The sequence below is a fragment of the Filicampus tigris genome, chromosome 14 (assembly GCF_054856515.1).
Source record: "Filicampus tigris isolate MCC_2025a chromosome 14, RoL_Ftig_1.0, whole genome shotgun sequence".
In the NCBI taxonomy this organism is placed as follows: domain Eukaryota; kingdom Metazoa; phylum Chordata; class Actinopteri; order Syngnathiformes; family Syngnathidae; genus Filicampus; species Filicampus tigris.
In genome coordinates, this window is record NC_141230.1 from 11313076 (window position 1) to 11331140 (window position 18065).

Sequence of the window (18065 nt, forward strand, 5' to 3'; positions counted from 1 at the left end):
TGCGCGCCGATCTCCATGGACTCCAGTGAGTCAATCCGCCAAGTAGCCTGTGCACCTTTCTTGCGATGAAATTAAAGGGAATGAGGGGAGCTGCTTCCATTGGATAGCAAACAATTCGGCTGTGTTCCCTCCCACAATGCCGCACCTGCCCCTTTCTACCTACGGCCGTCTCGGAAAATACCAAAAGTAAGAAAACTCCAACGATGCGGACAGTTAGACTGCACTTTGTGCTAGACTTAAGATGGGCATCAAAACAGGGCCAACAGAGATAAATGAAATGATGCCAACAGTTTGACCCAGGAACATTATGAACATGAACAGGAACATATTTCTATTTATTTACATTGTTTCTGAGAGAAAGAAAAAATTATATATATTATATTACTATATATTTAAACCAACTCAAAGTTATTGAAGTAACGCTCAACAGGAAAATCCATCCATCACATGGGAGGGTTACATTGAATGGATGGTAGGCATTAAGAGGAAGTGATGCATCCTGCAGGGAGCACACGCTGACAGACCCACCACAGTGAGCATGTCACCCTTTGGATGGCAGCTCTTCAAACACATCCGTGCCTCAGTGGAACCTCTACATTGCCACATACTGTCAATCAACACAACCAAGCTGTAAAGGAATTTAGCTCCAGCTTGGTGACAAGCCTCTGCGGGCCTAATCAACACAACGTGGCTGAGCTGAATGTCTTATTTGCCCTCCCCTGCAGATGGCCCTGTTCTCTTTAAGGACCTAATCAGCACAACCACGGCTCCTGTCAAGACAGAGCTGGAAACGTTCGCCATAGAAACCGCGTCTCTTTGATGGCAAAATATACTCGCTACTGGCGTTTATTGTATTCACGCGACTGCAAATGAGAAGCAGGATGTATTCGGGTGAAAGCCTTTATTTGTATGGATTTTAATAAAAAAATGACTAGAATTGCGACATGGTGCAAAATTTCAAAAACAGGGGCAGAAACGACATTGCGGACCGAACACATCAGAGTTTGTTGGAACGTTAATGGTTCTTAAACATTTCATCGCCCACATCATCGAAAATAACTGTGAATACTACATAGACAACACTTTTAAAATATGCAGTAAGACTCTAATTCAACTGAGACTGTTTTTGTGATTTGGTAGAGGCTGCTGTTTTGGTAAGCAACAGGATTGAAGCAGGGGAAGTCAAGTCAAAAAATGACTTTGAAATAAATCGATTTAATCCTTATTATACCGCCGTTATATTAATAACTAAATACCGTGTTTAGACTAGTGGGAGCAAATACAACATATCTGACTTGATTTTGATTTGATTTTCACTTTACCTCATTCTATCCCATATTTATGTCATTTGACAATGGGTCTGAAAACGTCTGGTCACTGAATGAGTTAAAGACTGCGTGTAGTGTCTATGAAGTGAGATAATTACAGTTAGTTAAAGCGAAAAGGGAGGTATTTATTTGAGGGGGGTGTTCAATTGTCTTATGTGGATCACACACCTGGCCAATAATCAGGGCATGGCCTTTATTAGAGGAACAGCCACTTTAAAGCGTATTCACCAGCTCAGGGTGCCACATGTGACCATAAAATACTGCATTTGTCTGGAGATATGGTGAAGCAACATGTGGCTCATTACATCAAGGTTATTTTGAATGTCCTGCTCCAAGTAGCTGTAAAAAAGATGAATGTTTGTGTCCAAGAGTCAGTTCAGTGTTTAGGATATGTGAGGCAGCAGCTGCTGTATACTACAGATGTGTGTACTCTGTGCCTTTGCTCTGAACGAGCTCTCCTTTTACTTGTTTTTCTTGTTTCTGTTTATTACAGCAGCATTGAAAATATTGCCACAACAGCTAGTAATTGAGGCAATACAGTATCCTGAGCTCAGACTGGTTTGTCCAATCCAGTATAGAAAATCTGTGTCTTCGACCCATGCCTACCCAAAACTTCAAATCATTTATAACACTTATGTACCAACCAATTCGACAAGAGAGTACAAATTGCACCTTTCACGCTTGAATTAGCAATGCTTGCCCATGCATTTTGTTATTGTGGAGTCATGCGATTATACAAGTACATTCCAGTCTTCTTTTGTTGTGTCATGCACGTCGTGTGTCTCTCACCAAAAGCAAAAGCAGCACCATGTCGGCGTGGTCGCACACACATGCTACATGCAGCGCCGTCCACAGGTCTTCGTCCTGCAGGTTGACGTTCAGGCCCCGCTCCACCAGCACCTCCGCCGCCAGCACGTTGTCGTGACGGGCGCACTGCGAAATGTTGGCAGGATATCGCTCTGACGCACTCGATGTAAGGAGTTGTTGATTCAAGTGTGCTGCATACACCTTAATTTGACCAAGCTCGTAACTAATTTACACAGTGTGTTTTACAAATCCAAAATAAAAGAGAGTGTCAAGAAATAAACTGTTTTTATTAAAACGGAAGTCAACCTAAAAATCCTTTGTTGCAGCCGGCATTTTTTTTCCTCTCATATAAAATTTCTCTTCTTACCAATAGCCACATACCAAGAACGCAAACACACGACCTGTGTTCTCTTCCATTGCCATTTGTTAATGTGTTTGGTTCCTCTGGATGCGTTTACTTTTGACAGTTTTCCACAACCTACTTCTGTTTCTCTCCGTTTATTTTTTTGTTCGGACTACAATACAGATGTAGCCCTAATGTCATTTTTTTTGTCTTTTCATCTTTTCTTGCGTAAATAAAGGTCTACCTGCACTGGTGTTAATCATGATGTTCACACAAAAGCACTCTTCACACACCAAAACATTGCATGTACTAGTTTCATGGTTAAAATTCATTGCAGTCAAAACGGTTGCATGCAAGACAAACTCCAGTGAAGTAAAATATACATCATCGTAATTATGTCCCATGTAGTGGTGAAATATGCCGTGCGGCATTTGTGTGTGTTGCCTACCAAGTGAAGCAACGATCCCCCAGAGGGGATGGGAGTGTTGGGGTCAGCTCCCTCCTTCAGGAGACGCAGCACTGCAACACAAGGGCAATGCCTGTGATTTACAAACATTCATAACAAAAACAAATATTACTAATGGAGACAAATGTAGCATTGAGGTGATAAGGACAACCAATACTGAACACTGGATGGATGATGACTACGCACCCATCCATTTTCTATAGCAATTGTCCTCATGTGGGTCGTGGGTCAGATGGAGCCTATCCCAGCTGGCTTTGGGCAAGTTTGGTATACTTGGGACTGGTCACCAGTCAATCGTTGGGCAAATATACACCCCAAAAAATAAAAACACACACTCACATTCATGCCAATGTCCAATTTAAAATCTTTGGTCAATCGAACTAACATGCATGTTTTTAAAATGAGGAAGGAAGACAGAGTACCTGAAGAACACTTGCCCATGCATGGTGAGAACATGCAAGCGCCACACAGGAACCTCAGAACTGTGAGGCAGATGTGCTAACCACTAGGTTACTGTGCTGTCGGATACTGACTAAATCCCGGAATACTTCCCAAATTTTAAACAATGCTCAAAACACTTCCACCACTTCCACACGCACACATGCACATGCACCCACACACCTACACACGCTCAAAGTAATCCAAGTCAGCTCTGAAGCCAAGGCCAATTAGTTTGCCACTAATTCCAGCTGTCATTGACCTGATTGAAGTCATTTAAAGGCTCATTACCTTACCAGACATGTTCAACCTGATTAGTAATTACGTAATACATATTCACGGAATGGACAAAGGTATTGGGACAACTGGCCATGTCACTTCAGTAGTTGCCCTGTTTGTAGCTATAACGGCTTCCATTTTTCTGTACCAACCACTCACACTCACACCTTTTTAAACAATTTAGAGTCTTCATTTAACACCACATGCATGTTGATGGAATTATGGGAACATGCAACTGTGCAACTCCACACAGTGCCTCTAAACTATGAGGTAGATGTGTTAATCATAATCCACCGTACTGCCTGGAAACATTCAGTTGTCCATAGATGTCTAGGTAAAATGAACAATTAAGATTAATAATGAGCTAAGGGGTCTACAAATAAATAAATAAACTCAACACCACAAACATTTACTGTGACTTTGACGTTAGAGCTGCTTGCGTTACGACTTGCGAGCAAATTTGCATTGTTGAATTTGGAACGAACCTCTCTTGTAAACGAAGGACCCGAGGACCATTCTGATTGCTTTACATGTATGGCCTGAAGGTGTTTTTCATACAAATATGTACTGTAATTATGTAAAGCAACATATAAAGCATTTCCAAACAAATCTCTGAATTTGCTTCACTGGGTATTAAAGAAAATGGGGAACTCAAATTCTGACCACCTACTGTTGTTGTGTATTGTAACAAAATTCAATGACAATATCATATCGTCGCTGTCCTGTGAAAAACACATATCTCCAATTTTGGAAACTTTTTAATTTTCACTTTAATGCAATGTCTGTAACGCAGAAACATAACTCATGTAAAAATAAGAAAATAAAAAAAAAATGGAGATACCGGTAAGTGTTTTTCACATGACAGCGACGATATGTATCTGGATTAATTGATTTTACGAGGTGTCGCCATGAGCCACAATATGCATAGAGATTGGCATGGTGTCACTGTATCCACTTTGTTACTGTAAAGTTACTGTAAAATATGATGTACCTTGTCAGTTTGCCCATAAGCTTTTGGCTGCAACTACAGCATAATGCACCCCTGATGCTTATCGAGGATGCCAATCATGTTTTATGTGTATTTCAGACTGAAATGCTTTTAGATCAGTTGCTTTAAGCGTTCCTACTCTTCTTGGATGCAACAGATTTCATTTTAATCCTTTCACTAGAAATGCAATAAGTACAGCATATTTGAAAAGCACACAACATTGATTTTTGTTTTTCTCTAAATCTGGAGATGAAAGTGAAAGCAAACGGAGGTTATTAACAAGATTTATGTCCGTTGAAAAATGTAACGAGAACAGCAGCTACAGTTGATGCTTGTTCCGCAGCAGTGGCGACAAAAGCAAGCCATCTTGGTGCTCCTGTATGACGTTTGACCACATGCTCTGTTACCCTGCATGCTATGACATCCAGCTTAGACTCAATGCCTCCCTGGAGAAGTGGGGAAGTCCACAGTGGGAGGCCTTGTTGTCATTTACTCGGGTGCTGCAAAACAGCTGTTCCACAGATATATGGCATTTCCATGGCAACCGGTGAAGGTAAATGGGGGAAAGAAGGAGAAGGCAGGAGAATACCAGATGAAATATAGCTACAGGGGAACTTATTATTTGAGGGAATGGGATGTTACAGAAGGAGTCCATCTGTCTCCCTCAAGGGAGAAAACATTTAACCTTTGGGATATATACGGTATTAAAATGTACTATTTGTACTTATTCCAGGGTTAGGGTTAGAGTTAGGGTCAAAGGAAAGTCAAGCCAAAACAAAAAAATATATATGATTTACTTTTTGCTGTGAACATGTCTACATATTCTGGATGTACTGTAATGTAAAATTAATGTTTTGGAACCCTTAAAAGGGAAAAATGAAATAAAATGTCCATGAAGAAACATCAGATAGTCTCTTTTAAGAGGGTTTGAGTGATATGAAGCTGACATACAGCATCAAAGTACATCAAAGTGAAGAAACACTTACAGTATGTTATAGTCTGCATGTCATTGACAGACAGAATATTTAAACCACACCAAACCATCGTTTGAAACTGCACTAAATTTTGTTTTATTCGTTCATAAGAAGAAAACTAGTTCAAACTGACAGCAGTACTTCTTGTCTGTGTGTGTGTGTTTTTTTACTTTCATCTACAGTGTATTACTATACTGTATTTGCATCCATCCATTTACCCATTGGACAGTCTTATTTTAATTATTTTTTCCCCAATATTATAGATATACATGTAATATGTTTTAGTAATACAGGATTCCCAAAAATGTTTGAAAACAATTTAAAGACTTCCACTAATCTTTATCTGAGGAAAAACGTGCCCCAACAACTAGCCTATTTACCATCCATTCAGTCAGCCAAAACAATCCATTCAAGCTTTCAATTATATAGTCATCCGTCCAATTTGTATTGGTATTATTATTCATCTGTCCATATGTCCACCTTGTCTTCCCATCTATGTTCATCATCCATTTTTAGTATCTTTTAATTGCCTACCATTCATCATTCAATGCAAAATGTCTTATTAATTAACAACGCAATTGTCTTCATCTTCTGATTTCAAGTGAAAATCGCACCAAAGAAATATATTTGGAGACCAATTCACAAACGTATGTATGAGAGGGTGGCTTAATACAGTTAATCTCTTACAGTCATTTTATTTCCTATCTTAGTCTCTTTTTTTGTTTCTTGTCTTTTTTCTGTTCTGGACATGTCCACAGCATGAAATGCATCTTCAATTACTTTGAGTTATATTGAAATCTGATAAAATCTCAAGCAATCAATTTGTACAAAGAGGAGAGCCTTGCATCAGTCACAAAATCGGAAGTCAGCGCTTATACATCCTGTTGTTGAGCTCGGCTTTCTAATCAAGCAATTCAGTTCGTCATGCATTGTTAATCAGCCACAAATGCAAATCCCCTTAATTACTCTTTTAGCCCCATCTAGCATAATAACTGCGAGGCACCCTCTGTTTATACATTTCCTCTTGTCTTAAAACACGCATGTCATGTGGGGAAAATAATCAGAAATAATCACATAATACTCTTGGGGACGGTGCAAGCCCAAGGCACATGCTATTACGGTGCAGGAGCAGGACAAAAAAAGCGACTATGTGGGTAAAAACCTCACTAGCACACAAGTAGAATAGGTTAGTACTAAAGAAGGCTTGTCAGGATGTTGTAAATTGTGATATATGCTGCCCTAGGTTTGCCTCAGTGGTGAATCAACAAATCACAACGAAGGAAACAGCTCAAGATCATGATGCTTTCAAGCTTATCTGTTCAACTAAATGTTTCCCCCATGTTGTTATTTTCAATAATTTACAGGTCAGGAGAGCATCCCAAGGCAGCAGTCGAGCGATTCAATGGTGCAGACAACGTTCAGGCCAACAACAGGTTTTATTTTTTTTTTTTTTTGTCAGTGGGTGGTTTGATTTTCTTGGGCTTTTTTTTAACAGTTCTAACAGCAAAAGAGGTATCATTGTTGTGCATGATGCCATAATACCTCACTATATCTAAGTATAGTGAGCATCAAAGTGTAAATTGTTAGCTTTTTCTTTGGCCTTGTGGGGATTTTCACATTTATTTCAGGAGAAGAAGAGCAATATAAAAGATTAAGAAGAAAACTTGTCTGAAGTTACAGGAAGCACACTCACATTCAAACCAATGAGCCTCGATTCACCGTTCAGTTTTACAGTGGTTGAAAATAAAAGAACAAATTAAGAAAACAAATTGTTGATAATAATACAAATGAGTTTCTTCAAGATAATAAATCAAATAGATTTGGTTCTGATTGGCTAAAACGGTCTGGATCGGCTAAAACAGTTTGGATTTATAGTGCCAGCTGTTACTTTGGCAAGTCATCTACATCAAGCTAACATATTTTCTTATGGACATAAACCTTTCAAAATACAGGGTATGGTGACAGATTTCTTAATTGAAGTTATGTGATTTATGTGATGACATATCATCAAGGAACACCTTGTAAAAGAGCCTGCTTTCAGTCGGACTGCTGCAACGGCTCACCAGCTGCAACTCACACAGACCTCTACCAAGCTCATTGGCAGGAAGGCAGTGGAGGTTTACACGCTGACCTTGTGACAGATTGCTGCTGCTCCTCTTATTAGCCAAAGAGCCTCTTTAGCATCCGGCAGCTTTTCGGCCTTACAGAAACCTGCAGAGCTGGGCATTCCGCCTATGTAACGAACTGGTCTGCCTATCAGCCTAAGACGGATGCCCATTTTGTAGGCGATAAACGATAGACGGGAAACTTAAAAAAAATAGTCGGACCAAGCAGTCGGAAGCCCATTTTTTTCTGTCTATGTAATCATCTAACATTCCCCCCACTGGGCGATATTCGAAACGAAAGACTCACCTGACATGGAAGCCTCACCGCAGCCAAACTAAATGCATCTGCTTTAAATGCGGACTGGCTTCCGAGGTCCAAAAAGATACTTACAGGTCCAAACAGGTCCTAGAAGGTGCAAAATGGAGATGCATTTAGTCCGGCCGCGGTGAGGCTTCCATGCCGCGGTGAGTCTTTCGTTTCAAATATCGCCCAGTGGGTGTGGGTGGTCTAGTGGTAGTTTGGCGAAGTTGGTAGTGGGAAACGCTAACGGAAGCCCAATCAAAATGATAGGTGGACCGGCCTAGAGGCGATTACTATTCGGTGCGGCCGGACAAAATGGCAGATAAATGGATGGAGGAAGGGTACCCCGGCTATAGGCGGAAGGCGATAAACAGACCGCAATTTTTTCTATAAAATGCCCAGCTCTGGAAACCTGTTCAAGTCCATGTTACTTATTTTTCCCAGGGACACTGTCCTCAAAAAGCATGTGGTGTTGTTTTTTCAAGTTTATGAAGTACAGTGGCTACCTCTTACTGTTTTATTTGTCTTTACGAGAGGAGACTGCAGCTTCTATATTATTCACAGGGAGCAAAAACAACCAAGGGCAAACTTGATTAAGTTTCAACCAGAGGAAAATTCTCCCGGCACCCTGTCGTCAATAGATGTGATGAACAATGACAGATGCACTTTTTTGTCTAAATGAAAATGCTATTCCCGGGGTGGAGAGGTCTTGTAGAATAAGAATGCGGCTCATGTTTTTAGTTATGGTGATGACCTGTCATCAGCACTCATGAATAGGATAACAGCAATGCAGTTGAGTTTTCAACAAGTATAGCTATGGTGCGAAATGGTGAAATGTGAAAAAAGACTAATCAAAAGTTTCAACAATAAGCCACAGCTTTTCTCCTTCAGGTGTAACACTGTCATTATCATTAGACTAACTAGAATTATCACAATTGCTGAAGCTTAGCGTCAGCTTGTGTTTAGTTTGCGAACTGTCTACCTCAGGCTAAGATATGCACACCGGAGGGAGCAGCACAGTACGCATAATACGTACGGCTATATTTTGTGTTTTATATATTTAATGAGTGCGGCTTATATATTGGCGCGCTCGAAAATACCAAATTCCATAGTAAATGGTTGTTTGCCCTCCAAAAAGTTGATTTATTTGACAGTGTCTTAGTGTAGCATCAACTCTACAACTGTATTGTTGTCATTGAAACTTTGCCAAAAGCTAGCATCTGTTCACAGACAGATAGCAGCCCAGTGTTTTAAAGCATGTTGTAAACCAGTGTTTACACTGTACACACCGTAATCTGCCCATAGACGCACCTTCTTTGTCATCGTGGCGGATGATGGCGTCCTGTAATACGTCGGCAAGGCTGAAGCGGACTTGCTGCTTCTTGCGGTGGCTGTGCGTTGGAGCTCGCACCTTGACTCCACCTTGCTGGCGCTGCTGGAGGTTCTTCTCCCGCTCGTAGTACGCCCTTATTTGGTCACAGCGCATTCTCTTGACCAGCCGCTGGCGCTGGTTGATGGGCAGAGACTCCAGCAGACACTGGTCAATCTCCATGTTCTGGCGAAAGGCGTTACATAGCTGGAAACAGCCTGTTGATGACAGTGAACAGAGTATATGAGTTCTGTTGGCAACAGTGAAGAGTAAATCAGAATAAAACACTTCACTCTAGGGTTTACTTGAACACACTGGGATAGATACTGAGCTAATAACACAAAGCACCGAACATAAAACACAGTTGCTTCTGTTTAGCCCTTCGGCGGCTTGAGAAACAGCATTGTGCTTGCGTTCTTATCTTAACGGTGATTCTCCTGCTTTGTCAGTCTCTCAGTAGACCTTTGCCAAACAGCCTAACATCAAGAAACAGCAGCGCACTCCCTAAATGCGAACAGGTGAAGCTACAAAATTGAACAAGGGACACTTTGCATGGGGAATTGCAACAAGTGAAGTGCTGATACAATACATGTAAGAAAAAAGTCTACAATATCAATAACTTGTGAGGTAGTATGGCCATAATTGCTGAAAATGTTTGTATAAAAAAACACTTGGCCACAGTACATATAACTAACTGTTCATAACTTTGAAACGATATTGCAGTAAACCAAGGGTTGGTTGTATATAGTTGCTCTCACTAATGGGGGGGTTCATTTAACCATTCCATTGACTACTTTTTGAAAACAACCCCATGCCGTTTTTTTCCCCATGTTGAATTTTTAAGTACAGTAGAACCTCAAAAGGATCTAGTGGTTGAAAAAAAAATCAGCTATTAGGGTCAAAATTCATTAACTAAGTCTGATTACCCTTCAGAGCGCTTACAATTAGACAGTTTGGGTCCACGCCATCTTAAAAGCCAAGAGAGAGAAAAGAGTCCCAGACATTATTTGGTGGTCCTGCCGGCTCTATATTTGGACGTTTATCTATTGATCTTGTCTTAATTCACCCCACCTGCAGGACATTTGTCTTCACTGTTCTGCTTCGAACTGTCTGGGTCTCAATATCTCATCTCTTTCTGTTATATGGCCCGCCCATCAGTCTACTTGTCAGGTGGAAGGATTATTGTTGGGACACCACTGATGTATGAAACATACCCTGTTTCAATATCCGTCTATTCTGGTTTTTTTTGGCTACTTTCACGCTCCAGGGTATGATGGCTAATTCAGATTTTTTTGTTAAATCTGATCTTTATATGTAGCCATCCACATTACAAAAAAAAAAAATACTTCTAATGTGAATGAAATGCATCCGTGAAGTGACACGCATGCACACAAAATATAACGATGTTCGTTATCACAGCTCATCTCGGATTTGAAAGAATGTTTGAACTCTTTTTCATTCGGTTTGCATAAAACCATTCAGGCAGTCAAATAATGTGGTTATGCTTTCATTCTACTTATCTCTCTACTTAGTGATTCAAGCATCTGACTCTCCATCCTACCTTGTCCAAAACATTTCACAATACAGCAGTACCATCTGTAATGGTTAGACATAAAAACAATCACTTGTCTTCGGAACAAAGTTGGAGGGTGGGGTAATTTTACTTCTGTTCATGCCAGATGTTTTCCATCTCAACTCTTTTATTTGAACACCTCAACTGAAAGACTGAGCAAACACACACAAACAAACCACAAAACACAATCACGCCAACTGCCTTATCGAATATAATGTCACTCTATCTTCCTGAAGTCCTCTGTGACCGACTATATTGCCACTTTGTTGACGACTGCGCTCATTTTCAATTTTGCCTCTCTCCGAGGAGTGTCCCGCTACAAGTCGTAGGGTTAAATATTGAGGCATTAGAATTCCATTAGAATGGGTGTACTGGAAGTTCTGTAACTGGTTGACTTGAAATATAGCGTGCTCCAATGTGTTCTCATGGGGAGTTATTGCACTCCTAAAAAATGGAAAGCTATTACAGAAACGTGGAAAATGCTACGCTGTATTTTGCTCAAATCATTCATGGTTTATGGAGTTATGGTTAAACCAACTTTTAGAAGTACGCCTACACAAATAGGCTCTTTTCTACTGATTGAGTTGTATGTAAAAAAAATGGTTTGTTGCATTTCTTTTTTTTTCTATTGCACATTGGGACTCCCTTTGTACTAGAACCTACTGGAATCTGCAGAGAACCGGCTTGATTTTTACATTGACACATAACACAATATAAAAACAAACACAGCTACAGCCTAGTCCAGCTAACTTTGGGTGAAAGGTGGGGTACACCCTGGTCTAGTCGCCAGTCAATCGCAGCTTGACATACAACACGTCATATTCACATAATAATAATAATAATAATAATAATAATAATAATTTGGAATCTTCAGTGAGCAAGCATCTCTTTGGAATGTGGGAGGAAGCCAGTCCAAAAAACACGAAAACACAGGGAGAACATGCAAACTTCACTCAGGAAGAACTTTGAACCTGAAACCTGTTTTACCCAGTTATAATCAGTCTGTATTTTAAATTAAGACTGAACAACAAAAGACCGTATTGATAGTTTTTGGTCTGATGTCACTAGTTCTTCAGAAACTGGTGCAAACAACATGACAAATCAGATCCATCATGCCCTCTATGAACAATTCATGATGCAGCAGCATCCATTATACGCTGCAGGCGATATAAGCCTCAATGCTGATGTAGTCTATCCCACTGGCACATCACTGTAGCCATCTTTCAGCTATAGTACCTCTCCCAACAACAAATCAGAAATGAAAGTCACACATTTAAATTAATGGCCAGCCGCAGCATGCTAGTACGTCAAGGACCGAGATCCTAAATAGGGGACACTTTTATCACTACTTTCTATCTGTGCCAGCAAAAAAAACGCAACAAAGGATTGAGGATCTGACCCCCATCTCAGCAAGACTGAGCTGCCAGTACTGCAGGACCATGGAAAGTGCAGTTCAATAGCTTGCAATCTATCCGGTACTTCTTCACACAGTTCACTACAAAGTATAATCTCTTATCGATGGTCCAATAGACCATCTCAATCAAAGTTGGGAATCATTTATTGAAATGTGTTTGCGCAAGGAACTTTCAGGCACTGTTATACTCTGCACATATGGATATGAATAGAGGCTTCCATCCATTCCGTGGGCTCATTCCATTCATATTTGTGTCCATATCAAATCTTGCAGATACACACAAGACACAGTGTACATAGCGTTTGCCATATTTGTTGTAGGGAGTATTCGGCAGGGGGCTAAACATTTACTCCAATGGATTAGACACAAGGACAGTGACATTTAAATTGCTTAAAAGATACAATCTTTTTACTGTATGTAGATATGTATGCAGGTATATCTAAAAAATTAGCAGATCCCTCACATGTTTTCAATTGCTGCATTATATTTTATTGAGACAACACTGAAGAAATTACACTACGGTACATCCAAATATTTCAACACACAGCCATTAATATCCAACCGCTGACCCCCTTATATGAAAATGTCGAAATTGGGCTCTAATAGCAATTTTCACTTCCCAGGGTCACGATGTGACTCGTTGGTGTTAGGCCACAGGTTTTAATGGGGAGCAGATGTGTTATCCGGTGTTATCACTTTAACATGCTCTCACTTTAATATGGCAACACCCAACAAAAATTCTCAGAGGATCTGCAAAAAAGCATAATCAGGTTCCAATTTTTTCCAGGTTAATTTATCTATCTAATAAATGAATCTCGTAAACCAGTGTCCAAAAATGGTACCTGATCAGAGTGTAACAAAACCATCAGTACTTACACTACAGGTATATGCAAAAAATATTTGGGTAAGTCTGGGATAAATCGTGCATTGAAATACAGATAAACAGGAATTTTAATTGTTCCAACTGCTGTTTGTTTCAGTGACGCATAATCAATCTGATTTCAGGTTGTGGTGAAGACTTAGACTCTTTTAGTACCAGTCCAAGACCTAAAAGTTGCGGGTACTTATTGTCAAAATGCCATTAGATATTGATCCACATATACTGCATACTAGTGCGAGTAGCAGTGTGAGTCACAGAAGATAGCAGACTATCAGAGCTGATTGTGGTGACTGATAAATTGCCACATACTCCGCCTTGACTCGCTGACAATCATCATTTCTTTGGCTTGGCCACTCACTGCACGTCCTTCACACCATCACCCCACACTCAAGGCTGCAGTGGTATCGCAGACATTTATTAGCAGCACATGACAGACGTCACATTGCACGGCGCATTTATGCAGACATGACTCATCCTCAAGATCACGGTATATGCAGGCAATATTCATTTCATTAAAAAGATGTATATCAAGAAGACTTGGTCGACTTGGGGTGAAACTGAATAGTCTGACGAATATAGTCTGGTAAATTTATTGATATCAAGTCACACAAATGTCTTTGTTAGTGAAGCATGCTCAATGGCAGCAAACAATGCTCACGGTTAAAGGCCTAGATACACCAATCCGATGTTGGACGTCGGTAAGCGTCGGGGCGTCGGATTGCGCCGTCTGATTGATGTAGTGAACACCGTCGTGACATCGGACCCCGTTAGGAAGCATTTGGTGGGCGTTTCAGCATGTTGAATCGGCGTCGTAAGTCGTGACATTTGGTCAGTCTGATTGGCTGTTAGCGAATCAGCGCACGGGGCAAGAACAGGAAGTGACACATGCGGATAAACAATGAACACACCTTTGCTGCCTTAATCTTCTTACAAGTACAAGAACAAGGGTTGAAAATGTAAGTATTTCACAATACTGTGTCAAGAGCATGAGCGTTTGTTTCGCGTGGGAGTTCATCATGAGCGAAAAATATAGCTGTGCGTTGTTTATGTTTGTATAATCCGTCCCGGCCAATAGCTTTCTGGTTGGCTTTTTCTAACCATGAGGAATAGTGACTACCGATGGCGATGGTATGGAGGGGTATTACATTTCACGCATGCGCAAAAGGTACTTTAATGGTCTGTCTGTCGTTGCGGTGTATTTTCTAGCGCGACGTGCCGACAGTTGGCCCGACACCACAGGGGGAATGGTCAACGTCGGAATGGTCTATCTAGGCCTCAAGAGTATTCAGTAACTGAACTAGGACACAAACACTTCAGGAACAGAACATGATCTTGTCCTCATTCCTTGCAATGGTGTTGAGTGCGGGGTGTGGGGTGTCCGGATGCCATTTTTTTCAAAGGGTGCAATATTTCAAGAGAGGAAACCAATATAATGGTGTTAAAAGTAGGGGGGAAAATCAGATAAGCATTTCAGAGTCAGGTATGGATGCATTAAAAGTGTTGCCACAGGTCACTCTTGGAACTATGATAGTGGTTTGGGGGTGGAGACTCGTGATTGTGGAAAAATGGTTATGCGTGTGTCGTACACCACACACACTGAAAGAGTAGTGAGCAAACGCATGCCGATTTGTTTTTTTTACTTATCATATGTAAGTTTGCTCACATTTTTAAAAACAATTAAGATGTTGTGTGTACATCCCGCTATGCATTGACACAAAGGAACCTGTGGTGATCCAAAAGGAAAAAAAAAACATGACGTTGTCCAAATGCTCCAATCGAAAAGCTGTGATTAGTTTATCATGACTCTCTGGAATCCAATTATTCGAGCTATATTCATATAGGCGGGGCGCAGCGTCGGAACGGGGCGGGGGCCGACAATGTTTATGAATATGGCCGGGGGGTCGCGGCCGGAAGGGTACCCAGGTCAAGGGTGGAGGGTCGCGGCCGGACGGGCAAAAAAGGGTCAAGTGCCCAGCTCTGGTGATCACTTTTGCACATGTTCTGAAGTTATGGCAGACTCACATAGAAATACGTTTGCACCATGGCACCAAGCCAGGAGGAGAGAGTGGATAAAGGATAGAGCATGTCCAAAGTTTGGGATCATCTCACACATAAAAAAAAAGATTTAGTGCAATGTGTGTTGCATAGCAGAACTGGTTTACACAACAGCACACCCACACAAGATAATCTAAACATCATCAATGTAAATAGCCTTCCACCGCTATCTAGAACAGATAAGAGATACATTTGTACACAAGATGCACGGCCACAAATGACGGCCAAAGACTCAACGTGCAGACTGGCTAATTAGCCAGTCGCTAACCTGAGCTCTGTTGTAGCTCTGTTGTTTAATATTGCAAGATACATTTTGATCCTATTACTGCAATAATCCATTGGAGAATCATTACGATAAATCCAAATTGAGAGAGCGTAACTCAAGGCAGTCAACACCGCAGACTAAAACTACAACAAATACTAAATAATGGACGTGATCTGGGTTATGATTGAGGTGGATGGGTTATTGGGAACTTATCAGACAAGACTGCTACATTCACAATGATGTCATGGTCTTTGGTGAAGCAGCATGTGGCTCACTCGCTTTGCTTATTTTGCAAGAGTAACTGTAAACAATTGTGTTTGAGATACCGAGGCTGCTTGATATTTAGTATAAGCGCAGTAGATGCTGCCGGGTAAGTCAGAAGCCCTTGAAAACTGCATTTCACGCGCTTGCGCTATACAATCTCTATGCTTTCTAGCAAGGAATAAACTATGATGACCACTCCTGGTGTTTCCCATCGTTTATAGTAACACACTGTATTAAAATATTGTCGCAACGGGACACAAAGGGGGCTGACAATGCAAATTATACGTTACTGGCTCTCTTTAGATGGGAATGTCTGACAACACCTGCCATTAAATACTGGTCAGAATCACTACACAATCAGTAAATCAAAATATATAGCACTTTTCTTTCCACTAAATACTAGACAAGAACTTGCTGATGAAAACAAATAATTTCAAGGTCAGTCTTCCCCTAAAAAAAATCATAAAACCTATGCATGGGTTGAATAGACTGAGACGAGAGGAAATGCATGTATGAATTGCCCCAGACAGCAGAAATGTGAAGGAGAGGGGAAGGACAGGCATCTAATGGAAGGTAAAAGGAAAAAAGCAGCTTGTACTTTCTCATTCCTCTAGCTATCAGCTATTGATTGAATGTGAAACATTCCAGGCAGGCTGCAGCTAATAACAAAGGCAGCCACTGCTCAAGAGCACACGCATGTGGTATATGTTGATGTATAGATGTACTTTAAGGATTTGCAGAGTCTTATCCCCTGCAAAATTTCCCATCACGCATCCCACGGCACCTCTCGGCCGCATGTCAGTCATCCTTTCCATCTCTTCTCGAAATCGCACTCCCTTCATCTGTTCTCCCTCTCGAGCGGTCTGTTCTTGTGTTAAAAAGAAACCCCAGTCACTCGGCGCTTTCCCGCTGCCGCTACCTGCCGCAATTCGCCGGTCAACTTCACACACGCATACACACACATGCATATGCAGCATTTCCCTGCAGGCAGCTCACACCCACACAGGAAAGAGATATTTGAAGTTTTGATGTTTTGCGGTTACTTGGATTTTCAAGCATGCAAAATCACCCAGTGATGTCAACCTATACATGCACCAATAAAGATAGGCTACTTACAGCATTTGATGAAATGGTAGTGAGACATTTTAGAGTTATAGGAGTCCATCAGTTAGGTCGAAATCTGAAACGCAGGACGCCGATTAAGCCGGTCAAGAAGGCGTCCTGATCAGCAGCTACAGGTTCCAGCACAAACTGGATGCATTATTCATCTGACTTCCTGCACACTATCCCCAAAAAACGGTCCTCTTCTTGTGTGCATTGTTGACCACGAGCAGCAGCAGAAGCTCCGATTGCAGCTCACACACCCACACACACACACGCACACACACTCACGGCGACATCCAGCGAGTGAGCTGCCTCCAAGAGCTCCTCGCCTGCAGCCAAAGTGCCGCGGCGCAGCATCTTCCCAGCCATGACCGTCACACGTGTTCCCCGCGTCACTGACTGACAGCCGGCTCGGCCCACCTCCCGCTCAACACACCCCCGATGACGCAATGATCTTCACCTCCACATACACAGATGCCGGTTTCCTTATCTTTCACTGACTCACACACACATGCAAATGGGAACGAAGGGTGAATCCGTGTGTGTGTGTGTGTGTAGGTGTATTCGTAAGAGGGGGGGTGCATTTAATTAATTTCATTCGTTTAACTGGCAATCCTGACCTTACGAAGACAGATGAGGGGAGCAAGCAAGGTCATATAGGAAAAAAGTGATAAGAATGGAGAAAATGTGGCTTCAGCATGGCGAAGAAGAATGAGACCCCGCGAGGATAAAAGTGTGTGTGTGGGGGGGGGGGGGGTGAAGAATGAAAGCGAGAGAGAGAGAGAGAGAGAGAGAGAGAGAGAGAGAGAGAGAGAGAGAAGCTGCTGCAGTGCGGCTGTTGGCGCACTGACAGGTTAAGAGTGTGTCAGGTGGACTTAAACTAGCCACGAATGGATTGGAATGATCAGTGTCCCTTCCTACTGCGTGTGTAGTTTGAGGACAGTACGCTTACATGAACACATTCATAATACACAGACATTGAACTTACTGTAACGGGGTGCGTGTGTGTGTGTGTGTGTGTGTGTGTGTGTGTGCCGTGTCATGTCAGTGTGTCTGTAGGTCAAGCTCTTGGCCGCATTCAAATGGGAATGAATGGGGAAGCTTTGCATTTG

At 41.6% G+C, this 18065-nt stretch overlaps 1 protein-coding gene across 5 annotated transcripts in view; it reads right to left on the bottom strand.

Moving 5' to 3' along the window:
• The window catches only part of myo16 (myosin XVI), a 115927-nt gene that overhangs the window by 75536 nt on the left and 22326 nt on the right, over window positions 1–18065 (bottom strand). For 3 of the 5 annotated variants that reach the window (XR_015089553.1, XM_086051565.1, XM_086051563.1), the window contains 3 exons: window positions 9341–9616; window positions 2927–2997; window positions 2118–2261 (listed from right to left, as the gene is read on the bottom strand). Coding sequence is in view for 4 of the 5 variants with exons in the window: in XM_086051565.1 (XP_085907691.1) it covers window positions 2118–2261; window positions 2927–2997; window positions 9341–9581 (456 nt within the window). In the remaining variant the exon portion in view is untranslated. Of the gene's footprint in view, window positions 1–2117; window positions 2262–2926; window positions 2998–9318; window positions 9617–16965; window positions 17310–18065 lie in introns of those variants that run through there. The other 2 variants (XM_086051564.1, XM_086051566.1) reach the window with 2 other exon arrangements.